This window comes from Jaculus jaculus, chromosome 4 (assembly GCF_020740685.1).
Source record: "Jaculus jaculus isolate mJacJac1 chromosome 4, mJacJac1.mat.Y.cur, whole genome shotgun sequence".
Lineage (NCBI taxonomy): Eukaryota > Metazoa > Chordata > Mammalia > Rodentia > Dipodidae > Jaculus > Jaculus jaculus.
This window is the reverse complement of record NC_059105.1, coordinates 30,544,848-30,572,453: the sequence shown is the minus strand read 5'-3', so window position 1 is coordinate 30,572,453 and position 27,606 is coordinate 30,544,848. Positions and strand designations below refer to the sequence as shown.

Here is a 27,606-nt window from a genome sequence, read left to right as displayed (position 1 = left end):
GCGCACATGCTGTGTGGCAGCTTGTTTGTCCCCGCTGCAGCTAGCTCCTGGTTGTCCCTTGCCATGATACAATACGCTTTACCGCAGGCTGATGGTGCTGTGTGCTTGGGATTTACCCTTCCTTCTCATCGCAAATGTTTGCCAGTCACATTGCTAATTATGTATATTTTTGTTTTTATTTTATTTTTGGAACAGTGATCCATATGCTTTTCCTTTCAAGTCCTCTAGCTGTATTTTGGCACATCAAGGCTAAAATGATAAATTGCTTTTGGTTGTACCTGCAGTGTGCACTAGGGTTTTTTGTTTTGTTTTGAGTTTTGGTTTTTATTTTTATTTTTTGGTTTGTTTGTTTTGCTTCAGCAAATACTGGTTTGTCTTCCTTAAGAGATTGTGTTGGTGCTTTTTATGACTTTTTTTTTCCTCTCCATGGCAGCCAGTCCCTTAAGTTTTCATCCATCTAACTTTTATTACAATTTCATGCAATATTTCTTGTCTGTCAGCATAACAGGCCACACACGTACATAAGGTAATAGTGACTCATTACTCTAGGAGAGATGGTTGAATTGATGGTTCTTCCCCAAATTTTTCCAATTCCTATGAGCACAGTGCAAACACCTTTGATCTTAAAAACATGAATAGGACTTTAAAGCCTTTTGGAGTAGCATATACATAAGAATAAATGTGTGTCATTAATTTTCTGTGAAGCATCTTTCAAGCCATGTCTGACCAAAGCTTCACCATTGCCCCTGTTCCAGGGAATGAGATCAGGCACCTGGGGACAGGGGTATTTTAATTGTCCACTCCTTATTGCTCCCAGTACTAATACCATAATACAAAACTCCCTGCATTTATCATACAAAGTCATGATCAGAAATTAAGAATTTAGATCGAGTGGAAATTGGCTTGATGGTCCTTCTTTCATAGCATGTGGAATTCATAGCAAATATTTACTTCTATTCCTGAAAATTAATCTAACATCTCTTCTAAAAATGATACTAATGATCCTTCAATGCCTCCCAAATTGGTCTTGGCATTTACTGATTCAAGATACCTGACACTTAACATTTGTATAATTATAAAATACTTGGCATGTGCCTGATCCTACCAGTTTATTTTCAGTTGAGAAATCTATTTTTAAAATTCAGCATAAATCAATCCTTATCTGCATTTGATGCTTGATATATATTATCCTGGTTCTAAATTAGCTACTTACTCAATATGTGTTGAATTATAACTTTTACCTGCAAAATCAATATGAACTTTTTAATTCTAATATTACATCAAATAATGTTTAGGGGACATCCAACAAATAGACACTAAGGAAAATGTGAGTAGTCTGAAATACACTATTACACCTGCACACATGCACTTCTAGCAGAGGTTCACCTAGTAACAGTGCACACTTAACTCAGTCTTGACATTGTCTTGCTGATTTCTAAGTGGACAGCATGCTTGCATGTTCCATAGTTTTACTTTTATCTGGCTATTCATTTCTCATTCCAAAATCTGATTTTAAGCTTACTGCCTGAACGCCCTTGCCTATTGCTTGTTTAAAAATCAACCCGATTACTTCAGATTTACTTACAGCCTCGAAGATGGAGTTCCATGAGCAGAAGGCATTGACTTCCTCCACAGTTGAATCCTTAGACAAGAAAGAACAAGAGTCCAAGATTCAAAGTAAGCCTAGTGAAGACATTGAGCATGCTGCCTTAGTGCCTCAGCTTGAGACAACGCACACTTCCCTTGAGCAAAAGGACCTCCAAGACACGGAAGGAGAAAAGGCACCACTCCCTCTGATTGGGCACCCTCTTGGGGCCAGCCTTGAAGGTACAAAACAGAATACAGAACCTAGTCTTGTCATACCCGGCATTGGCCTCTCAGCAGAACCTCCAGCTCTGAAAGAGCGGAATGACTGGTTCATTGAAATGCCTGTGGAATCTAAAAAGGATGAGTGGGGTTTAGCTGCTCCAATATCTCCTGGTCCCCTGACACCCATGAGGGAAAAAGATGTATTTGAGGATATCCCAAGATGGGAAGGAAAACAGTTTGATTCTCCCATGCCAAGTCCCTTTCAAGGTGGAAGCTTCACTCTTCCTTTAGACATTATGAAGAATGAAAAGATAACTGAAACATTGCCCTTTGCCCCTGTCATCTTTCAACCAGACGACAAAAAACCTCTGCAAGATATCAGCATCATAACTACTGCCAAAGATAGTTCTAAAGCCGAGGAGCCTCCAGAAGATAAACCTCACAAAGTGGAACCCACGCCAGCCTCAGGGGCCATTGCCTTACCCAAAGATGCCCCTGGTCCAGCTGTGGAAGGATATGTCTTGGAGAAAGTTTTAGTGGAAGAAAAGGAAAGCATAAATCAAGAGAAAAAAGAAGATTCTGTGCCCAGCAGACAGGAACCTATACTTTCTGAAAAGGAGCCCCAACCAAAGCTTGAAGAAAAAACACCCACTGCTGACAAGGGAGCTGTAAGAGAAGAGAAAGAGCCTCCCCAGCTGAGAAACGAAGAAACGGGCCCCATTCAGGCCACAGAGCAGTCTTTCTCCAGAGAGCAGAAAGGCCCAGAAAATACCACTGATGTGATCAAACAGGACTCCTTCCCTGCAAGTTTGGAGCAAGCAGTTGTAGATTCAGCCATGACCTCTAAGACCTTGGAAAAAGACACAGTGGAGCCAGCAGGAGTGAGTGAAATGAAGGAAACCCAGGGACTCTTTGAGGAAAAAGTTTCTGACAAAGAAAAAGTTGAAGGAGTCGGGGCTGAAGGTGGCATGCCATTTTATGAAGATAAATCAGGAATGTCTAAGTACTTTGAAACATCTGCATTGAAAGACGAAGTGACAAAAGGCAGTCAGCTGGGCAGTGATTACTATGAACTGAGTGACACAAGAAAAAGTACCCTTGATGAACCTCTTGATACCACATGTCCCAAGTATCAAGATGATGGCAAGGGACTTCAAGCAGAAACAGAATCCCAGCCCAGTGCTCCAGCACAGGAAGCAGGCTACAGCACTTTGGCACAAAGTTATCCATCCAAGTTACCTGAAGAACCAAGTTCTCCACAAGAAAGAATGTTCACTATTGATCCAAAAGTTTACGGGGAGAAAAGGGACCTCCACAGTAAGAATAAGGATGATCTAACTCTAAGCAGAAGCTTGGGACTTGGTGGTAGGTCTGCGATAGAACAAAGAAGCATGTCCATCAACTTGCCCATGTCTTGCCTGGATTCCATCGCCCTTGGGTTCAACTTTGGCCGGGGGCATGACCTCTCTCCTTTGGCTTCTGATATTCTTACCAACACTAGCGGGAGCATGGATGAAGGTGATGATTATCTTCCTCCCACCACACCCGCAGTGGATAAAGCCCCTTGCTTCCCCATAGAAAGCAAAGAGGAGGAAGAGAAGATTGAGGAAGAAAATGCTGCCAGAGGGCAGAACACTCAAGTTGAAGCATCCTGTGAATCACCTTTCCTAGCCAAAGAGTATTACAAAAATGGTACTGTCATGGCCCCTGACCTTCCTGAGATGTTAGATCTGGCAGGCACAAGGTCCAGGTTAGCTTCTGTGAGCACAGATGCTGAGGTTGCCAGGAGGAAATCGGTACCATCAGAGACTGTGTTTGCAGAGAGTAGCGCCAGGTTGGCACCTGGCCCTGATGAAAACCACGTGATGACAAAATCAGACAGTCAGCTTGAAGACCTGGGATACTGTGTGTTCAATAAATACACAGTCCCACTCCCCTCACCTGTTCAGGACAGTGAGAATTTGTCAGGAGAGAGTGGTTCCTTTTATGAAGGAGCTGATGACAAAGTTCGGAGAGATTTGGCCACAGACCTCTCGTTGATTGAAGTAAAACTGGCAGCTGCCGGGAGAGTCAAGGATGAGTCCAGTGCAGGGAAAAAATCACCTGTACCTACCGCTGCTGAAAAGCCAGGACTGGGTAGAGAGTTGGACCTTGACAGGAAAGCTAATGACAAGCTGGATACGGTCCCAGAAAAGAGTGAAGAGCATGTCGATCTGAAAGAACATGCCACGGATATAGAAGATGGTGACAAAGTAGAGACATTTGGATTAGGAGTGACCTCGGAGCAAGATGCCACCAAAGAACTGACAGTAGCAAAAGGCGCATCCCCTGAGAAGGTAGAGAAAGGTCTGCTTAGTTCAGTGCCAGAGGTGGCTGAGATAGAACCATCCAAGAAGGCTGAGCAAGGACTAGATTTTGCTGCAAAGAAAGCTGACGCGGGCCATTTAGATGTTAAAGTCAGTGACTTTGGACAGATGGCTTCAGGGATGAACGTGGATGTTGGAAAAGCCACACAGCTTAAACTCGAGGCTACTCAGGAGCTGACCCCCTCATCCGAAGCACCTCAGGAGGCAGATGCCTACACGAAAGAAAGTGCCAAAGCTAGTGAGACAGAAGTCAAGGAGAAGGTGGCGAAGCCTGACTTGGTGCATCAAGAGGCTGTGGACAAGGAGGAGTCCTACGAGTCTAGCGGTGAGCACGAGAGCCTCACCATGGAGTCGCTGAAGCCCGAGGAGGGCAAGAAGGAAACGTCTCCTGAGTCATCCCTGATTCAGGACGAAGTTGCTATCAGGCTGTCTGTGGAAATCCCTTGCCCACCCGCTGTCCCCGCGGCGGCAGACGTAGCTGCGGATGCGAGGGCTGAGGTCCAGATGGAGTTTATCCAACCGCCGGCGCGGGAAGAAAGCCAGGAGAGCCCCGAGGCGCCCGCCTCGCCTCCTGATGCGGCCCAGCTGCAGCCCGAAGAAGCCGTGGTGTCTGAGCCCGCGGAGGCTCCCAGCGAGGAAGAGGAGATCGAAGCCCGGGGAGAGTACGACAGACTGCTCTTCCGCTCAGACACCCTGCAGATCGCCGACCTGGGCGCCCCAGGTAGCGGGGCCGCGGCGTTTGTGGAGGCCTGCCCGCCCGGGGAGCGCAAAGGAGGGATCGAGTCAGTGGTGACCATCGAGGACGACTTCATCACCGTGGTGCAAACCACGACGGACGAAGGGGAGTCGGGCTCGCACAGCGTGCGCTTCGCAGCCCCCGCGCAGCCCGAGCAGCAGGAGAGGCGGCCGAGTCCCCACGAAGAAGAGCTGCCAGGAGACGAGGCTGCGGCCGAGGCCCAGGCGGGACCCAAGGAGGGCTCCCCGGACGCTCCCGCTTCCCCGGACAGAGAAGAGGTCGCCTTCTCGGAATACAAGACAGAACCCTACGATGAGTACAAGGATGAGACGACCATCGACGACTCCATCATGGACGCCGACAGCCTGTGGGTGGACACGCAAGGTGTGCTTTCTATTTTTAATCTCCCGAGTCAGCCCCCTCCCCCCCCCCGTGGTACCCTAATGGGAATTTTCGTTATCACTTTAAAACACTTGAATATGTCCCTTTATCCCTTTGTTTTGCATTTTGTTACATATGCGCAGGAGTTGATGCATCTGTCACTAATGTTCTCGCTGTTGTCGTGATTTGCTTTGATCCGCAGATGATGATAGGAGCATCATGACAGAGCAGTTAGAGACTATTCCTAAAGAGGACAAAGCCGAGAAGGAAGCTCGGAGACCATCTCTCGAGAAACATAGGAAAGAAAAGCCTTTTAAAACCGGGAGAGGCAGAATTTCCACTCCTGAAAGAAAAATAGCTAAAAAGGAACCTAGCACAGTCTCCAGGGATGAAGTGAGAAGGAAAAAAGGTTCATTTAACAATCACTTCTTTAAAAATTTTTTTTTTTTTAATATAAGTAATTTGTTATTGCTCTTGTGTAAAAAAAAAAAAAAAAGTTGCCAATCAGTGGTAAACTGGTTACTTATGAAAGTTTTGTTCGGTTTTGTTCCAAGTGTTTATTTTTTTCCTGATGGTATGCTTTTTTTGTGTGTTTTCTTATTCATAGCAGTTTATAAGAAGGCTGAACTTGCTAAAAAAACAGAAGTTCAGGCCCACTCTCCCTCCAGGAAATTCATTTTAAAACCTGCTATCAAATACACTAGACCAACTCAACTCTCCTGTGTTAAGCGGAAAACCACAGGTGACTGTCAATTCTACAATGTGGCTGGCAAACATAGATGTGTATTTTTTTTAATATCATTTCTGTGGCAGCTTCTTCATTTTGTTTTTCTTCCGAGAATCTCAGCAACCATGAACAATTTTGCTATTAAGTGTCTTGTATCATTATTCTTTTTTTTTTTTTCCCTCCTTGCAGAAGAGGTCATGACCATCTGTTTCTTTGTCATGCTCAGACATAGCAGTGCGTGGTTGTATCTTGGCATTGTGCTCTAGTGAATGTCACGTTCTGGGGATCCCTCTTTTCATTCTGTGTGTGTGGTTAGACGATGGCGATGAATTTAACCGTGGTATGCATTCTCATTTTTTTGCTTATTTATCTCGTTCATGCTTAAGTCCATATAGATTTGTCCTATTTTCTATATTATTACTGCCAAATCTGTTACTGATGTTGAATTTACTGAAAATCACCAAGACATCAAAAATGGAAAAAAAAACTGGGGTAAAACTGTAGTTTGCAAGATTATTTTACTTTAGTGGGAAAAAAAAAAAGGAAAGAAAAATAATGGCTAGGCCAACAGATGTCCAACATTAGTAACTCCTCCCATATCCTGTACTGTATTTCTGGAATCTTTCTTAAATATATTGATTCAGACTGGTTAATTTTCTAATGTAATTCAATATGCACGATTCTAAGCTAGAACTTCTTGCCCCATGAGCATAAGTTATATTAGAAATAAGTGGGCTGCAAGTGATCCCAGCACTGGAGAGATAGAGGCAGGAGAACTTGCAGTTTGAGGCCAGACTGGGTTATATAGTGAGTTCCTGACCATTGTGGACTGAAGAGAAAGATCTTACTACACAGAGAGAGAGAAAGAAAGAGAGAGAGACTTATTTCTATTTTTCTACCTAGCTACCTACTTATTTTTTATTTCTGTCTCCTCTAAATTTGTACATTTCTAAGCATAAAGAAGAGGTAGAACAAAGGAGTGAGATAGGTTAAAAATCATAATAAAAACCCATGCAGCTATGTAGATTATCAGGCTATTTATTTTATATGCCTAATTTTCTAAGATAATGTTTATTTAAAATTTATTTTAGCATGTAAGTGGTACATGGTGTCCATTATACCTTGCAAATGACTGCATCTAAACTTGTGAATAACATTCAGGATTAGAAGCTATGTCATCCTTAGTGAGAAAAGAAGAGTAGTGTAATTGATGGCTTTAAAACAGCCACTAAAATTTCCTAGTATTTTTTTGTTTTGCTTCTATATTTAGGAATTTAGGGATTTTGTTATTTTGTTTTGTTTTGAGATGCTATGTAACGCAGGCTAGCCTCAGACTCATGATCCTCTTGCCCCAGTCTGCCAAGTGCTGAGATTACAAGTGTGCATCACCATACCTAGGCAAAATTTCAGTTGTTTTGTAGTTGTATATAGCAACCATACAATGTGTTTGCTATAAGAACAAGTGTTTAAGGCAGGATTTGATAGTGGAAGTTTTTTGTATACAGAAACTTTAGTAAAGGGTAAAGAATACCTCTAACTTAGATGTCGAAAGCTAATATAACTCCAAATTTTGTGTTTTATTTTAATTAGTTAATTTTCTCATGATCTTAGCCTCATTAAACTGGACATTTTTAACCAGAAAAACATTTGGGCAACAAAAATCTTTTGTTTTGAACATTTTAAAACCTTGGTCTCTACCTGAAAAGATCAAAGATGTCATCAGGATTGTGGATTTTCAGAAGAAATATAGCTTACTAATGTTTGTATGTCATCAGCATTTATCTTACTATACTGAAAGAATGCTCCACTTTTCATTCATTACTTAAAGGAAATTTAAGATCTTTGAACCACCTAGAATTTTTCTTTATTCTGTCAACCATTAAGAGACTGTGACAGGAAGCATTGCCAATGTACATGTTATTGGTTTGAAGTAAACTACATATAAATGTCACAGGAATTCAAGATAAGCTATAGATGCAACAGGAGGGCATCATTTTCACTGCTTCTTTGAAAGGTCAATTCTAGAATGTGAATGTGAACAATTTTAGTAGCCAATTCTACATAGAATAAATAACACTGAAAACCAAGCTACTATTTTGATGTGAGAGCTGCACCTAGCATCTTAAACATTTTGGAACTAATCTGTATACCTTACGAAGATAAATTTTCCTTAGGATATCTCTCTTACTACAGAAAATTAAGGAGAAAGAAATCACACAAGCTAGAATATTTTATTTTCTGAACATAACTGTCATTTTCCAAAACACAAAATGATTCTTAAAACTTGAGGTGTCTAAGTCAAGTCAGGTAAGTGGTCCACACAAAATATGCTGGAGATTATGAAAATGAAAAATTAAAAACAGAAGTATATAACAGCAGTGAGAGAAACAGCAGTAACAGATGTGGTAATGCTTTCATACAGGAAGTGCATGTAGAATACATCCTATATTTATTGGAGTGGAAATTTCTCTTGTGTTCTCTATCCCTAATGAGCTACTTCTCTTCTCATGGTGCATTTTCACATCAGACAACTCTGCCATTCCTATCCAAAGTGAAGGGGCACAGAGGCAAAGGGGTTGGAAAATTGTGGCAGCTTGGGATGTAAAATGCAAAAATATCTGTGGGCAAGCTAGTGGCTTCCAGAACAAAGGGGCTTGAAAGTGTGCACTCCTCTACCATGCTGATAGAACAAGCTCCTTATTGCTTTCATGTGAGTTGGGAGCATTGCTCACCTTGCTATTCCACCACTTGTAAAGATTGCATATTAGGGAGGGCAGGAAGTTTTCACCCACAGATCACGGTTGTGTGTGCTCTCCTGTACTTAGGTAGACACTGGGATGTGTTAATTTGCACACGCTATAGTTGGAGCCGCATGTTATGTTATTGTTATTCCGGTTTCCTCAGTTACTGAATTCAAAAGAAACAAAATTTTGCTTTGCATTTTGGCATAGTGGAATGTCCAGAAGGTATTGAAATGCATCTGTGTGGTTTGATCCACTAAGTTTGGGGTTGTTTGTGTCTTGCCAACAGCAGCAGGTGGCGACCCAGCTCAAGGCCGCAGTGCATTTAAACAGGCAAAGGACAAAGTCACGGTGAGTAAAACAACAATTCCCTGGTCTTCACTTGGAGTTTAATAGTAGTTGCAATGTCTTAAGAGACGTTGTGATTGTTTAGGGCAATATATACTTATTCTTAAATATCATGTTTATCTGGACACTCACTCATAATGATTCTTGAATAACCTGGCAAAACCTGAGATCTTCAGAAGGGCGGCGATCAGGGCTGGTGAGGACACAGAGAGGCTAGTTAACCTCTTCATTAATAAGATAAAAACACATAAAGCAGCACAATGAATTTTTACCATTCTAATAAAAATAACTATTTTATATTTTCATTGTTTTAAATAAGTGAATGAAACTAGATGAGAAGAAAGACATATAAGTATGTTTCCCTATCTAAAGATAACTACTGTTATCATTTTGATATGAAAATCTTATATTTAGGCACATTTGTAAGATTTAATAACAAAAATGAACACTGCCCACCAATTTTGAATTAAGTAGGAAAAATTGCTGCTAAGCATTCTTTTGATCATTTAATGACAACATAATCTTAAAATTCATTTATTCTCCATAGCATAATCAATTCTGTTATTTTATATTTAATAGTTTTGTTGTTATTTTACTAATACTGCCATTGATATACTCTATTTTATTTATTTATTTATTTATTTATTTATTTACTATTGGAGGGAGGGAGAAGGAGGGGGAAGAAGCAATTAGAGAGAGAATGGGTACACCAGGGCCTCCAGCCACTGCAAACAAATTCCAGGCACCTGCACCACCTGGTCCATCTAGCTTACCTGGGTACTGGAAAATCAAACCTGGGTCCTTAGGCTTCACAGGTAAGCATCTTAACCATTAAGCCATCTCTCCAGCCAGAATTTGCCCTTGACTAATTCATTTTCTTAGGAAAGTTTTCTACCATTAAAATTATTTCTTCAAGAAGAACATGTTGATTTTAAAGGTTTTGTCATGTAAAACTAAGGTTTTATTACTCTTTATTCTCCAATTACTGTAAAATGTATATTGTTGTTTTATGTGTTTCTTCTGATGATACTTAACTTTTTGATATGCTAATAAATCTTTTCTTTTTAAATTTTATTTTTATATTATTAGTCATATTTTAAAGACCAAACCTAACATGAAGCATTCTCCTATTAAGTCTAGAAGAAAAGCAAAATTAAAGGATCACTTATAAAGTCCTAAAATTACAACAAATAACTTGAATGATGTTAGTTAGCAAATTATGACAAATTCTGAGTCTTATCAATCATATCTGATATCAGAGCCATAATTCTTAGGTTTACCTTCTAGAAACATATGATTTTAGACTTTCACTGTTTTATTATGAAAAATCATGATTTGTTTTTAATGATAGTCAAGTTTTTTTTATAAATATTTCAAACTGAAAGGCTTTACTGTGATTAAGTTAAATGTTTAATTTTTATGTAAATGTTTATTAATGTTTTCAGATATGTTCCTTAGTAATGTGGCAAGTAATAGAATTCACTTACTACTTTGATAAATATTTAACTTTACTTTGAACAAGACTTGGATATTCAAATACCTTTCTTTACCTTGTATTTCAAATACAGCAGTAAGAAGGAGTCATTTATAAGTTGAATACTTATTAGATATAAGATCTTTTGAACTCCTAAATCTTAATTTCCCCAAATAGGGGTAATTATAAAACACCTATATTAATTTATTTGTGAAGATTATTTTATGAAACACTAAGCAATATAATGATGAGAATATAGTGGTTTTTCAGCAAATAGAAAAATCATTAGTTTTTTTCTTGTTGTTTTTTGTTTAAGTAAAAGCATGAACATTTTCAGGGGTAGCTAGAGAAAATAAGTCCAAGTTTTTCCCCATTAGGAAAAATAATGAAATGAACGCTGGAAAAGTTAGGAAATTCTCAAATCACTTTGTCTAAAAGTAACCCATATGATTGACATTTAATGCTTACTTTAAAAAAAATTGTTACTTTTATTTATTTATTTGATAGCGACAGACAGAGAGAAAGAGATGGGAGCAGGGCAGGCCTCCAGCCACTGCAAACGAACTCCAGATTCATGCACCACTTTGTGCATCTGGCTTATGTGGATCCTGGGGAATTGAGCCTTGAAGCAGGGTCCTTAGGCTTCACAGGCAAGCACTTAACCACTAAGCCATCTCTCCAGCCCTGATTCTTACTTTTTAAATAGAAAATATTTCTGTTATTTGTCATACTACTGTTAATTTTCTGTGACAATGCCCACCTCATCTTTCAGAAGAAAGGATTAACCTATCATTTCCACTTTTATTATTTTCTTTTTTCCTCCTAGTAACTCATTTTCTTTTAAATTTCCTAAAACTCCAATAATAACTCTTATTTGATAGTGCTAATAATCAGCCTAGTCCTGAGTTTTCAATTGCTCTTTGATTTTGCTTTTTTTTAACTTTTATTTTTATTGATTTATTTGAGAGAGAGAAAGAGGCAGAGAGAGGGAGAGAGAGAATGAACATTCCAGGGCCTCCAACCACTGCAAACGAACTCCAGACACATGTGCCCCTTGTGCATCTGGCTTACATGGGTTCTGGAGAATTTAACTGCGTCAGGCAGCTTAGGATTGCTTTAACCCAAGTCTTTTGGTTTGGCAGGCAAATGCCTTAATTGCAAAGCCATCTCTCCAGCCCAATTGTTCTTTATTTGAACATGACCAACCTTCATTTTCATTTGGATTTGGGGTGGTGATTTGCTTAACGTCAGTAGTTATCTTTCTTAATTAGAGTCAATCTAGTTATTTCATTTTTCTTTCCTGGATAACAGTTTTGAAATTCACTCTGGTGGGTATGATCAGTCAAACAAAAATGACTGGTACTAACCCAATAAACACTTTCCACTCAAGGTTCTGGATCTGTAAATAACAAGGAGTCTGTCCCTGCCCATCTCATTGAAGTATCTGTGAAGGATAAAACTGATAAAAATCTCAGTGTCATCTATTTTTGTAAACCTAAATCAAACTAATTATTTGGAGATAATAATCTCTTTGGCTTTGTCATTCTTGTATGTATATTTAACAATTTTCCTGGAGACATTTGGAATGCAGCAAAACTTTCTCAAAGCCAATGGTCCCACCCAATTATACTTGTATATAGTCTCCCCAGGAGTTGTCCATGCCTGTAAATTAAGTCTTGTGGTATTTTAGGGTTAATCTCTTCAGTGTTAACTTTCCTTTTTAGAATTTACAAAACATCATGCTGACTATGGTCCAAAAAATCTTATAAATTCAATACTATAGCTTGGTTCTAGTAGGTGATTAAATGAATTCATTTTATATAAATTCCTAATTTTTCCCAGTTAAGTAAATGTAAATTTCCTGAAAATATTTTTTCAGTTTTTAAGTTATTATTTTTCATTGCTCTGCCTCAAATATACCTTGTTCAAATATTCACAAAATGTGATCAAAATATGAATATGTGACTATCATAAAGACTATACTTGCTACAGATCAATTCCTGTAGATATTTGAGATATTTTCAAACTCTAATATTACTGTAGGACCTAAGAGTTAACTGATGGCTTTTTAATGCATAATATATAAGGAATATTTTATCAATATTCTTGTTAAATAAGTGCTATATATGCAATTATAAGGCCATCTAAAACTTAACCACCTCACACAATCCTTTAAACTAGCACATCTAGAAATTTGCTTATTGCCTACCCTGAAGGCTTATTTTTAATGGTATTTTTCTTGGCAACTCATTCATTAAGAGTGGAATTCATGGCATCAGGCTTTTATTACAATCTCTGGAAGTGAAATGGTATCATTTTAAAAAATACTAGCAGTTTGTAATTTTCCAGGATTGGCCACTATGCCAATTGTTACTCATTTACCAGGTGAGGAACCCCTTAGAGAGAATACTGTGTGTTTCCCTTTGCTTCTCAAAGGTATAGCTGCAGATATAGCTAATGTTCCCTTGTAAAGTAAATTCACTGAAAATAGTATGAATTTATGAATATATATTCATATATAATATATACATATTTTTTCTGCTTCATAATCAAATATAAGCCTAACTGTTAACAATGGGGAACTTTTCCACCATCCTGTTTCTTCCTACAAGTTATTTCTCATTGCTACTGTGTTACATGGTGAATTACAGTTCTACTTTCAGTCATTTCTTTCTCTTGGTCAAATTATAAAAATACAGATTCTGTAATTGGGGAAACCTGCAGGAATGCTGTTTTCTTGGTGAACCAGGAACCACCACAATGGTGAAGGAGATAGACACAGAGAACAATCAACCCCTACCAAACCAGATACCCAGAGACACAGAGGCACCCAAGATCTCAACACTGAAGCAGACCTAATTTGAACCCAACATGGCTCAGGGAAATTTGTGGAAGAGGGGCAGAAAGAATGTCAAGCCACACATTGGGTCATGACCCGCAAAGACATTTCCTGACCCAAAACTAAAGGCTAACCCCACAATGCATGATCCATATACCCTAACATGGAGGGTCCTTGTGGAGCAGGGAGGTCAGGGAGGAGGCTAGCAATGGCACCAACTTGACTGCATTCATTGACTACAAAAATGTTTTAAAAAATTAAAATAATGAGGGCTGGAGAGATGGCTTAGCGGTTAAGCGCTTGCCTGTGATGCCTAAGGACCCCGGTTCAAGGCTCTGTTCCCAGGTCCCACGTTAGCCAGATGCACAAGGGGGCACACGCGTCTGGAGTTCGTTTGCAGAGGCTGGAACCCCTGGCGCGCCCATTCTCTCTCTGTCTTTCTCTCTGTGTCTGTCGCTCTCAAATAAATAAATTTTTAAAAAAATTAAAAAAAATTAAAATAATGAACAAATAAATAAATGGAAAAAATACAGATTCTGGGCCGGAGAGAATTCTTAGTGGTTATGGTGCTTGTCTGCAAAGCCAGAAGACCCAGGTTCCTGTTGTTCCTCGAACTCATGATGATCCTTCTATTTCTGCGTCCTGGGTACTGGGATTTAAGGTGTGCGCTACCACACCTGGCTATCATGATAATTGGTTAACAAGAGAGGATTGACAGAAGTGCACTGAAGTCACAATATTCCTAACATGGCACAACCATATAGTATGTATCCATGCAACCGGAAAGCTAAGCACATCACACCAGCCAGATGCCAAGGTGGTGCATGCATCTAGAGATGATTTGCAATGAGTTTATGCCCTAGTACACCCATTTTCTCTCCCTCGCCCTCTTTGCCTCTTTCTCTCTCTCAAATAATAAATAAAAATAGATTCCATTATCTAGCCATGTGCAATGCTTTGGTCTCAGAGTTCACAAATCCAATTCTTCCATGTTTATGTAGTATTATTCTTTCTCCCTTTCTTCCATCCAGCCATCTGTCCATTCACCAACTCACCATTTATTTAGCACTTACTCATGGTGTGTCTACACTGTACTGAGCATAAGTCATCAATAGCATAAATCAATATTTGAAAGTCAAAGAGTAAATAAGAAATGCACATTCTAGATAAGATGAACACAGAAGTGAAACCATTTCATTGTTTTTATGTCCATGTACATCTGACTTACTTAATTTTGAAACTTTTATTCGCATACCAAGAATTAGGCTTTACTGTGGCATTTTTATACAAGGATTTTTGTTGTTGTTTTTAATTCCTTTGTTTTCTTTCTCTTTTCTCCCCTTTCTGTCCTCCTCCCCCAGTAGCTTCCTTTCTGCTTTCATGTCACATGTCCGTTTGACAACTGATATTTTTTAAATGATTATTGTAGACTTAGTTTTAGCTGAAAAGACATATTCACTTAAATCCCTTGTTCTTGCATTTTCATCTAGCATTAATAATAACCATTTTATCATGGATTTTATGAAAAGTAAATTTTAAACTTCTCCTGTCATATATTTATGTTGTACTTTTCGGGTTTTTTTTGTTTTTTTTTTTCATGGCTTGAATTCTACTTTGTGAAAGAGCCTTTCTTTATAGGGTAGCACAAACTGCCCAAGGTATAGCTCAGCCTGCCCTAGCATGACTCAAAGGGCTACATGTTCTGTCAGGGTTTTAGCACAGCCCATCTCAGTAGGCTCCACACACTATTTGCTATACTCAGAATCAGGGAGCAAGGCAAGGAAGCAGGACAGTGCAAGAAGCAGAAAGGAGAAGAAATGGGAAGAAGGTTACATGGCAGAATTAAGGAAAAGTATCAAAGATGTGACATTCTAAAATACTTAGTAAACAGTAAATTCTTTTAAAAACAAATACAATTGACCATCTTGGTGAACATCTTCCCAGAAAATCATGTATATATAATATGTCTCTTCCTAGGTCCTACCCATTATAAATTTGTTGTTTATTTGATTACTATAAAGTATCAAATACTAACCAACAAAGAACATTCCATGGCATGTATGATATATGTAATGGATACTGTCATATATTTAAAGAGCAATGCGCTATATACCCACCATTGGACACACCAAGGTTTACTACCTTCCCTACCACCTCTAAACCCTGTGATCTTGAAAAATTATATAACTCATGAAATGTTTCCTCAGCTTTAAAACATAGATGATATTTTGTGATAAAATATAATCATAAACTGATGTGATACGCTTAGGTTTCCTGTTGCATGGATACACACTATATGATTGTGCTATGTTAAGAATATTGTGACTTCAGTACACTTCTGTCAATCCTCTCTGGTTAACAAATTATCATGATAGCCAAGTATGGTGGCGCATGCCTTTAATCCCAGCAGTCAAGAGGCAGAAATAGGAGGATCGCCATGAGTTTGAGGCCACCCAGAGACTACATAGTGAATTCCAGGTCAACCTGAGCTAGGGTGAGACCCTACCTTGAAAAAAACCAAAAAAGAAATTAAAAACAATTTTAAATTATCATGATAATGGAATTTTAGTAAAAGTAGCAATTTTCTGAAGATGAATTTAATAAATTTATTTCATCCATGTTCTTGTTCAGAAGTTGAACTTTACAATTCATTTTCAGAACACACTCTGAAACAATGTATTTGATAGAACAACTGAGCAAATAGAAACTTGAAATTATGAAATAGAAACTCTTATTAATGTATTAGATTTGGCTGTGCAGAGTAAAACAAGTTTATCTATTAGCACGAGAGGAAAAATAAACAGAGCAGTATAATCACTTCATGTAATTAAAGTTTCACAGGAACCCAATGCCTTTGTTTTTTCCAAATCAGGATGGAGTAACCAAGAGCCCGGAAAAACGCTCTTCTCTTCCAAGACCTTCATCAATTCTCCCTCCTCGCCGGGGTGTGTCAGGAGACAGAGATGAAAATTCTTTCTCTCTTAACAGTTCCATCTCCTCTTCAGTGCGGCGGACCACCAGTAGGTTTATTCTGGTTTGGCTTGCTTTTCAATCATATTTTTAAACTGCTTAAAAAGAAAAGAACTTTCATGTTTATAGTTTCCAACGTTCAAATAAAACATGTATTAAAAATAGGTTATCTTTGTCCTAAGAATCAGAAAGTGCAAAATGTAGATAGTTCCAAAATAACTGTCAGCCGAAACAAGCGACGGCAGAAATGGGAAGAAATTGCCTCAATATCTATCAACTAAGACTGAGACAAACTCAATTTCGCAGAGTGTATTTTCTCTCTTGTTTCAAAATTACATCAAATAAACAAGAAACTCTTAAGAGGTAATTAATAAAGGAAAATCACCATTTAGGTTGCTACATATATTTCTTCATCAGCTTAAGTCTCAATTGGAATTCCAGGTCTTAAAATCTAAGTGGAAAGTCAAAAACAAACCAAAGATCCTGCTAAACATATTGAGAATTTGACTCAGATGAGCTTGTGCACATGGCATGTTCTGTGTTGTAGCTTCAGGTCCCTTTGATGGACGGCCAGCAATGGACTGATTGGCAGTTACAGCAATCTGTGTAATGTTCTAGTCATTACACCCTGCAGGTTACACTGCTGCTAAGAGTATCTAGTACAGCATGTATCCAATTATTTCCTGATCTTTCTGCTCAACAAAGATAGGTACTATTTTTGGAACACAGATATAAATCTCTTCCAGTGCATGTTTCTCTTCATCGGGTTAACAGTGCTGATTGTTTGTTGGTGTTAACCTCAATTCAAAGATAAAAAGCTGGCCTTACAGAAAGTATAACTTGTGTGCTGCATAGGTGTGGTTGAATATGCTTACCATTCAACCTTTTCTCTTGATGTCTTCTTTACATTGATTTGGAGAAAAACCATATTGTAGTTGATCTCATATCAACAACTACTTGTTCAAACTATAATAATTGACCTACTTCAGATGTGATTACTTGAGTGATGCTTAGTGTTTTCACGTACAGTGGCACTTTTATTGTAACTACAGAAAGTGTGCCTAACACCATTTAATTATATGAAATATCAGTTCCCTTTCAAGTCTGTGGTAGGAACACTTTGAAATCATCAAAACCCTTTTTCTTACCATAGTAAAAATAAATTACTCAAATGCACTAGCATAAAGGAAATTTAAGAGTTAATAATCTCCAGGGAAGAAGTGTTAACTCCAAACATCTGGGGTTGGAATTAAGCAAAAACTGTAACCCCAAGGATGATGAAACAAGACAAGAGAACCTGGGTGCTCCCCAAAAGATCATATAGACCATGTCTATATGAGTTCCTATGGAAAAAAATGCACTTTCTTCATAAATCCACTTTAGGCCACAGTGTTCTCTATTTTAAGAGGTACCTGTATATAAATTGTTTTTTAAGAATTCCCTAAGCCACTGCTATTTTGGTTTTATAGGTTTATCTGACATTTGGTAATAAGCATTAACTGGTACCCTGATATCTGACAACATCAGTTTTATTTTATTTTCACGTAGCCATAACTAGAAGACATTAAGGCAATTAGAATGGCAAGCAGTTTGCCTTTTTCCACTTGCCAACCATTGCCTTAACTACACCCAAGTATCTTCTGACATATTATACAGCTTTTAAAAATATTTGAAGGAAAGAATGCTATCCATAAGTGTCATTAAGCCAGAAGGGAAAGGTATTGTCACTGATGAGTTGATAAGATAAATGAAACCACAGTTTAATAAAATACCTTGTAAATATTTCTTAAATTATGTTAGTATCTTAAGATTTACACATTCAACTTCAATACAATTAAAAAGCATATAAATTTACCATTAGATGAATATATGAATAAAATATTCATATATTTGAGCAACAGTATGAAGGCCTTAATTGTGATTTATCCTCATTCTCCAGATATAACACAAAATTCTCCCCTTTCATGAAGCTTAAAATCATTTTATACAAGTACAAAAGTCATTCGATATTATGTTATGTATATTCTGTGGTTTAATAAAACCTTATGTAAATCTGGATGGCTTCAACTCCATACATCAAAAAAAGGTCTTTGTTTACTTTGACAAATTCTGAATCCATTTTATTCCATTAGACACATATGTTGAGCATCTGTTGTGTTTAGCCTCCATGAATGTCAGACTAGATAGAATAATAAATCAAGCAGTCAAGAGCCCTTTCTCCAGATAGCTCAGGTATCTGGTGAATTCACAGAGGAAAAACTCAAAGATAAAATAAGGTTTCCAAAGAGGTTTTTTTTTTTTTTTTTTTTTTCAGAAGGACAATGTTAAAGCTTAGGTCTACATACAAAATTCCATAAGCAAACCAGGGGCAAGAGAGCCACCTACATGTGGTCCTCTCATCCTGACCTTGACATGTCATTTTGGTGGAAAGCAAGAAAAAAAGCACAGAATATATGTTAATTTATCACTTTAGTCTTCTTGTAAGGAATTTCATAGTTTTAGTTGAAGTATCTATGTTGCACCCTTAACTTAAATGACCACAAAGTCATTTGTGGTCTCTTGTAATGTGAAAGTTTTCATTCTGGGACAAAGTAAAATTTTCCATAGTGCTGCAGGAGATGAAACCTAAGCCAATAGATAGACTTATGCTGCCTGTAGATCACAATGATCTAAAAGTTTCTCTTGAGTTCACTTCTCAAGTATTTAGCAGAGACCAAATGTCCCATCTAGGAAGAACACCCTACAATGTGACCAGTTTCATTAAGTGACCTTGCAGACTTTTTTCACTTCAATCATATTGTTATCCTTTACAAAGATTCAGCAACTACATTGATTTTTACATAGTGTACATATTTAAAATAATCTATTTAAAAGACAATAATCGTGTCTTATAAAATACAAGTTATATAATAAAATGCAATAAGTAAAATATGATAAGATAAACTATAAAGATTTAATTGTATTACAAATGGTGGTTCTTGGAAGCCCCTAGCTTATAATTTAATACCAGAATAGATGAGCTCCAATGTCAACCACTTCTTGAGAAGAATACAGAGGTCCCTAACTCATATGCATATTTGTGTTTATTTTTCAAATTGGTTCTCCCCAAAGTACTTTGAAATCTTCGTGCTGTGCTCTTATTTGTCATTCTTTTTTTAATCATTTAAAATGGCATTCAAAAAACAATATGAGAGAAACAATGTAAGAAGGTAGGGAAAGGTGGAGTAAAATAATGAAATGGAACAGAGCTTAACTTGAGACAATGAAATACATCTCTGAAGATCATGCATAATCATAAGAGCAGGATTACTGATTTGACTCTGAACTGTCAAGCCCATGGAAAGCAGAGAGAAAAAAACAGTCAGGTGCACAGTTCCCTGTGAATACATTGTGACAATATCCCACTTCCCTAAAGAGATCTAGATTCCTTTTGGTTTCAAACACTAGATAACTTTGTTTATAAAGGGAATAAGTCACAAAGTAGAACAATGTCTGACAGCTTTCAATAAACATGAGGGCAATAAACAGGGCTCCTTAATATGTAAGCTCAGGAACCAACACTGAAAACCCTCATTCAATAAAAACCCTTCTGCACAGGCTAAAGCCATGGGATTTAAATGCACTTTTCTGTGTTGCGCGTATACCTTGGTCTCAGAATGAATGGACTTATACAGAGGAGCAAATAATCCACATGTCATTTAGGAATTTTCCCTTATACATATGCCACATTAAATGTGGTTTGTGTTTCCAGCTATAGGTAATAATTATACAAACTGGAGTATGGAAACAGCTCAGATGGTAAAGTGCTTGCAACACATTTCATGAGAGTCTGAGTTCCATCTTCACAAACCGTAAAAGAGCTGGGGATGGTGGCAAACATAATCCCAGTGCTCAGGAGACAGACACAGGTGGAGCCCTGGGGCTCACTGGCCAGCCAGTCTAGCCTACTAGGAGAGCTCCAGGCTAGTGAGAGACATTGTGTCCAAAAGATGTATAGTGTTCCTGAAGCTGACAACCAAGGTTGTCCTCTGGGCTACACACACACACACATAAACACTCATACACACTCACATGCACACACATATGTGCACCTGCACACGCATGAACATATCCACACAAAAACTCATGCAAATAGAAAATAGTTCTGATGTATTCATAAAGAGGACTGTGGAGAATAACTCAGGAAAATCAAGTTTTATCCTTGTATTAATAGAAACACATGTTCTAAAGAACATCACCAGGGAATGGCCTTAAAGAAAGGAGCCTCTCGCCTCTCTGTACATTGCTTTGTTTGTTCATGAATGGTTATCACTGCTGTAGAATTTAACATGATGAATTCTAATCAGATATGGGAAGACAGGTGCCTCAAGGAGAACCTTCTAATGTTGGAGTTTGGCATTTTACTTTTTTCTGCTTGTGAATATAGGATCAGAGCCTATTCGCAGAGCAGGAAAAAGCGGCACCTCAACCCCCACCACTCCTGGCTCCACCGCCATCACTCCTGGAACTCCCCCAAGTTACTCTTCACGTACCCCAGGCACTCCGGGGACCCCCAGCTATCCCAGGACCCCTCACACCCCAGGAACCCCGAAATCAGCCATCTTGGTGCCCAGCGAGAAGAAAGTTGCGATCATTCGCACTCCTCCAAAATCTCCTGCAACTCCCAAGCAGCTCAGGCTTATTAACCAGCCACTGCCAGACCTGAAGAATGTCAAGTCCAAAATTGGATCAACAGACAATATCAAATACCAGCCTAAAGGGGGGCAGGTAAGAACCCAGTAAACCTATGTTTTCTGTCATTATTAAGTTATTAAGTGCCATCCTCAGATTGTAAGCTGTCCGTTCTTAGCATGCCAGTGACATGGAAGTTTTACCCAGAGTTGCTGGTGACCATTCAGTGCTGAGTCTGGGCACCACCTGAGGAATTGAGCTTAGAAAAGGCAGTAAACATCAGACAATAGCTCTTTTTCCTTGGGTCATTGATGGATTGCAGTGGGCTCAAGCAAGAATCTTTTAGTTGATTGCTGAATGTACCTCTACCTTTGAAAATTTTAATTAACTAACTTTATATAGTATGGTATCAATACTTCTTGAATGGATTTGATTTTTTTATCTTTTAGTTTCAGAACATGAGCTCATTTGACTATCTCTCAGTGATGTTAATGTGATCTCCTTCCAAGGAAGTACTATTTCTCATGTTTATTCTAGCATGGTTCGTGAAGTTACTTTTCTCTGGTTTTGATCCCTAAGTGTTGCAAAAGATGACCTTCTGCATTGGCAATAAACAGAGAGCTCTATATTATTATTATGGGTAAAACTGTAGCCATGGAATTTCTGTTGAAGACTAACTCTATTAGACTGAGAAGATACCTCAGTGGGTACAAGAGCTTGTGCAAACATAACAACCTAAGTATAGATTCCCAGAACCCACATAAAGTTGGACTCCGCAATGTGTGTCTGTAATCTCAGCAAGATGGGAGGAGGAGGCAGGAGGATCCCCAGAAGGCTGTGGGCCATGTAGGCTGACACACACAGTGGCAAACAAGATCCTCTGCCTCAAACAAGGTGGAAATGCCTGAGGTTGTCCTCTGACCTCTACTTGAGCACTGTGACATGAGTTCACACATACACAAATACACACAAAGACTTCTGTTTTTAAAGACTAATTGTGTTGCATAAAGGCATTGGGAAATCTCAGCTAACTCCCAAATACAGCTCTGTTCAGGCCCTTTCCCAAGCAGGTGGGCATAAATTCTGTTTTGGTCTGAACCTTGCATGGACTCTTATGCCTGGAAGGAAATAGCTCAAATATTATTTAATATTTCTCTTACAGTATTTTCCTTATAATACTGACCATCCAACTTCAAAAGAGGTTTTTTTTTTTTTTTTTTTTTTTTTTTTTTTTTTTTTATTCAACAAGTCTGTAATGTGCTTCCAACATCCCAAGAAAGCTTTTTCTTTTTAATCTCAGTGGGTTTTTCCTTCTAATCTTTTTCTTCTCTCAGATTTTCTGCCCCTGATTTCTGGCATGCCTCCTTTATTCCAAGGAAGTTGTGTGTTCAGAAAAGTTTCAGAGAAAGATCTCGCTGAAGCATGGGCCCCTCATACTCCCTATTCACCATCAGTACCAAAAGCCTTTGTCCTATAAGCTATAATCAATTCTTTCTGAACCTTAAGAAAAACAAGACCTTGGTGTTCCTTCTTGTACAGTTAACTTCCTTTCTGTCACTTTACAATTCTGTACAATAAGGCCAAGGAGTTAAGAAATCAACCAATGGAACAGGAGGAGAGAAATGAATATGTCCATTTCAGAACAACTATAAGTCTATGATCATATGACCAGTTACATGTTATATAAATATACTGTAAAATATAAGCCATAAGATAGGTTTTACTTTAAAAAATTCAAATTTAAGCCTGGAACTTTAAAACTATTGTATCAGTCTTATGCTAGTAAGTTTTAAACTTCTAAGAAAAAGAAATCTTTTGGATCTTGTGTAAATGAGCAAATGTATTATATACATACTTACACACATATATACGTATGTATGTATGTGTGTATGTATGTGTGTGTGTGTGTGTGTGTGTGTGTGTGTGTGTGTGTATATATGTAATTTAGAAGGGTAACTTGGGTGAAATCAGTTTATTCAACAAAAAGTTTTCTCTTAAAATCAATTAGTTAACTTTTTTTTCTTTTCTTTTTTTTTGGGGGGGGTTTGAGGTAGGGTCTCACCATATGGTCTCAGGATGGCCTCAAACTCATGACAATCCTCCTATCTCTGCCTCCCAAGTGCTAGGATTCAAGGTGTGTGCCACCATGCCCAGTCAATTAAATAATTTTTGAGACAGGGTCTTGTGACATAGCCCATTCTGTCCTTTAACTCATGACACTCTCACTTTAACCCCCCAAGTACTGGAATTATAAGCATGCCAATTCTCTTTTATAAACGTTCCCATGCCTTATTCCTGAACAAAATATGAGATCTTGTTTATGTTCTAAATAATATTAATATTAAAAAGAATCTATTTGTTCTTTGAACCACAAAGAAAAGTAAACTAATTCTAAGACATTTCATTGAAACTGTAAAGGAAGAAGATTGAAAATAAAAAATATTGATATAATTTGACATAGTAATTTTATAATATGATTGTGTTAAGGTGACCTAATCTCTTTATTGTAGTTCTGGCCTAACTTTTGAAGAAATATCTAAGATGAAATTAACACAAAAATATGAAAATGTTTATTTCTTTTTTATCATATATACATGTATTTCTAGGTCTACTTTTTTTGTTTTGTTTTGTTTTTCAAGGTCAGGTTTCACGCTAACTCAGGCTCTCCTGGAATTCACTATGTAGTCTCAGGGTAGCCTCGAACTCACGGTGTTCCTCCTACCTCTGCCTCCTGAGCACTGGAATTAAAGGCATGCACCACCACACCCAGCTTTCTAGGTCTACTTTTAATTGATCTCCACTGTAGTTGGTAATTCATAAAGTTGGTATGAAAGATGGTAGATATTTACCCCTATTTTGTTATGGGTAATATGAATGCATTTAAATTACAGGGCAAAATTAATACCCGTTGCAACTATCATTGTAGGAAAAATATGTCTCAGCGTTTTAAAACTTAAAACCCTCCTGAAATTGTAAGATCTTCTCAAATTCAGGGTGTCAGGAAAGGTTCTTTCACTGTGGATGTTTGGCCAGAAAATTTGACTAGGTTTTTATAAGTCCTCCTACATAGAACATCTTATGTGTGGGCTTCATAGAAATTATCAGGGTGTTAAAGACATTTATTATTGGACTGAACATCTATAAATACACACTAAGCTGAAACAGAAGCCTTTGGCATTTTGTTCTTAGTTATAGATTGATTATTTTAGAGTTTTGAAAGGATACCAGCCAATCCAGAACTACTGAAGAGAGCAGAGTAATACTTTATACAGAAACCAGACTTTGTAATAGTCATATATGGGAACTTAGTCACTTCCCAAGTTGGAAACTTTATTACTTGCCCTAGTTGGAACATGTGTTGCTTTCATTGTGCAGTTTTTCTGCTTATAACCCTTATGGATTTTGTTAAATTTCAGTTTCTATTGGCGAAGAGACTTAACTCAGTTCAGTGAAGCAAACTGATGCCTAATGGAATCAATGAGCTACTTAAAGATATGATGAGATTTACAGAAATCAATAAATTTAATCTTCACAGCTCTGACATAGATTCATTCTACTGAAAAGAACATATGCAATCATGAATTCACTAGATATAGCTACATTCATTTAGCTCAAGGCATAGATAAAATAAGTTTATTAAATTTATTTATTTGAAACTTTAGGTAGTATGTCCTTCAATCTCTATCCAATCAAACTTATTAAATTAATGTTAGCTTTGAAAGGACACAGTTGCTTGAACAAGGGATTGAAAGTAAATGTCCTTTGACACATATCTTAAGATAATTTAGACAACTTGATGGATATTGCCAGATATCCTTTATATGAAAAAAGTATTTTAGAGTGTATTTGATTTAAAAGGAATATTACTATGTGTTTTGAGCAATTTCTTCCCTACTGGCTTTATAATATCAGTACAAAAAACATATATTCTATGGTTTGGTGGTGTACACAGTATAATCTCAGCAGAAGGGAAGATGAGGAAGGAGGGTTGTGAACTAAACATGAACTGCATAGTAGGACACTGTCAAAAAAAAAAAAAAAAAAAGAACAGGGCTGGAGAGATATCTTAGTGGTTAAGGCATTTGTCTGGGAGCCTAAGGACCCATGTTCTACTCTCCAGATCCCATGTTAGCCAGATGCACAAAGGTGAAGCAAGCGCAAGACAACATATGTCCCCTATGTGGTGCAAGCATTTGGCATTTGATTGCAGAGGTGGAGGTCCTGGCTTGCCAATTCTCTCTGTCTCTCTCTAATAAAAAACAAAGTACAAAGTATAAGTCTTCATATTACTTACATATAGCATATAGAAATTGTAATGCCATCTTGTAATTGCAAAGTTATAAAATTAGAGGCTGAAATTTCCATTTAATGAATTATAAGTCATTTATCTGCAGAGTATGTGTTCTTATATATTTTAGTCAATGTCATTTACTTTAATTTCTGCTGCATAAAATGGTAATTATATTTTAAAGTATAATACTTTTATGTATTATTATGAAATTATTTCATGAAAATAATGTATGATATTAATATATCATTTAAAATATCTGTCATAGGGCTAAGTATGTAGTTCAGTTATAAAACACTTACCTAGTTTATCTGACAACCCAGTTCAATCCCCAGAATTGCAAAAACATATTAATTCCTCATATCAGGATAGTACATCAAATTTGGAAAGTTACATTGCATTTTATCATATTTTTGTTTTCCTCTATAAGCAACTTATTTTTAAAGTAATTGTAACAGGAATTTTGAAAAAATATCTTTTATTTTGAGAGAGAGGCAAAAAGAGAGAGAAAGAGGGAGAATAGGTATGTCAGGGCCCCTAGCCACTGCAAACGAATTCCAGATGCATGTGCCAACTTGTGCATCTGGCTTATGTAGGAACTAGAGAATTGAAACTGGTCCTTGGGTTTTGCAGGCAAATAGCTTAAACACTAAGCCATCTCTCCAGCCCTATAACAGGATTTTATTTAATATTTTAATGTTATTTATTTATTTGCCAGAAAGAAAAATGGAGAGAGAGAGAATGGCATGCCAGGGCCTCCAGCCACTGCAAACAAACTCCAGATGCATGCACCACCTTGTGCATCTGGCTTGCATGGATCCTGGGGAACTGAACCTGGGTCCTTTGGCTTTGCAGGCAAATGCCTTAACTGCTAAGCCATCCTGCCAGCCCAGAATAGCTAATTTTTAATTTCCACAGATATCAAGATAATAATGTAAATTTTTCTTTTGTCATCCTCAGTATATTAAAAATAATATGTATAGTTCTCTGTTTCTTGAACTAATCCATGAAACTCCAAGTTTTACATTAATGTACCCAACAAGCCTTTATGGGGCTACCAGTGTATATCATGTTCTAAGTATTGAGATTAGTACAATGAACAAACAATTCTTGAAATCCCTGCCTCCATACAAGTTGCATTCTTTTTTTTTTTAATTTTTTTTTGTTCATTTTTATTTATTTATTTGAGAGTGACAGAGAGGGAAAGAGGCAGATAGAGAGAGTGAGATTGAGAATGGGCTTACCAGGGCTTCCTGCCACTGCAAACGAACTCCAGAAGTGTGTGCCCCCTTGTGCATCTGGCTAACATGGGTCCTGGGGAATTGAGCCTCGAACCAGGGTCCTTAGGCTTCACAGGCACACACTTAACTGCTAAGCCATCTCTCCAGCCTGAAGTTACATTCTTAAGAAACATATATTAAAACATATTGTGGGTAGGAGAAAAGTAAAGATAAGGCAGAGCATTTAGAATAAGTTGAAGGGAAGTTGCATTTCTGTCAGAGTGGCTGGAAACAGGCTGAGAAGGGGCTATTTGGATAGCTACTCCATGGAAGTGGAGGTATAATCCATGTGGGTAACTGCAAAGAGTATGTCAGGTCTGAATTCTAAGCACCTTACAGAGCAGCAATAACATCAGCATAGGTGAGCTCACATAGATTTTGAGAGTAGAATGTTCACATTACATTGTTATGTTTAGCATTGCCACAGCTAAATCTAAGAGTCATCTTCATCTCTTTTCTCCCCTTCGCCAGAGTCTATGTATGGGACGTTTTTAAATGTTTATGATCTGGTACCCTTGATAGCTTTTAAAGCTGCCTACTTCCTTCAGTGTACTTCTTCTGTGCACTTCCTTCAGTACACTCTGTGCCACCCTAACACAGACTGCAGCCCATTTTATCTCCTGTTGATATCACTTAATAGCAATTAAGAAGGCTTCTTGAATCAGTTCATCTTATGTATTCTCTGTGCTACAGCTAATTCTTCTCACATTTGTTATTAAATGGTCCATTGTACAGCTCGTTATTTTCCTCATCTTCTAGATTCTGACCTCTAAGAAGTCAGAGTTGAGGTACATAATGTGCTCAGGGTCCCACACTCAGTAGGTGCTAAATGAGAGTGAGTGAATGTGTATGTCACAAACATAGAGGGATCTCTCTTCTTGAAGAATGTGGGTATTTGCTGGTTTCCATTGAAGTTATTATTCTTACGTTAGACCACATGAAATTTTGACTAGAAGAACATTGAACCAGGATTTAA

At 37.8% G+C, this 27,606-nt stretch overlaps 1 protein-coding gene across 19 annotated transcripts in view; it reads left to right on the top strand.

The window, feature by feature from the left end:
* Map2 (microtubule associated protein 2) overlaps window positions 1–27,606 on the top strand; it is a 285,977-nt gene that overhangs the window by 243,412 nt on the left and 14,959 nt on the right. For 7 of the 19 annotated variants that reach the window (XM_045147517.1, XM_045147523.1, XM_045147513.1 and 4 more), the window contains 6 exons: window positions 1,576–5,295; window positions 5,495–5,701; window positions 5,900–6,034; window positions 9,050–9,111; window positions 16,294–16,441; window positions 20,818–21,158. In XM_045147517.1, coding sequence (XP_045003452.1) covers window positions 1,576–5,295; window positions 5,495–5,701; window positions 5,900–6,034; window positions 9,050–9,111; window positions 16,294–16,441; window positions 20,818–21,158 — 4,613 coding nt within the window. The remainder of the gene's footprint in view (window positions 1–1,575; window positions 5,296–5,494; window positions 5,702–5,899; window positions 6,035–9,049; window positions 9,112–16,293; window positions 16,442–20,817; window positions 21,159–27,606) is intronic. The other 12 variants (XM_045147527.1, XM_045147522.1, XM_045147526.1 and 9 more) reach the window with 7 other exon arrangements.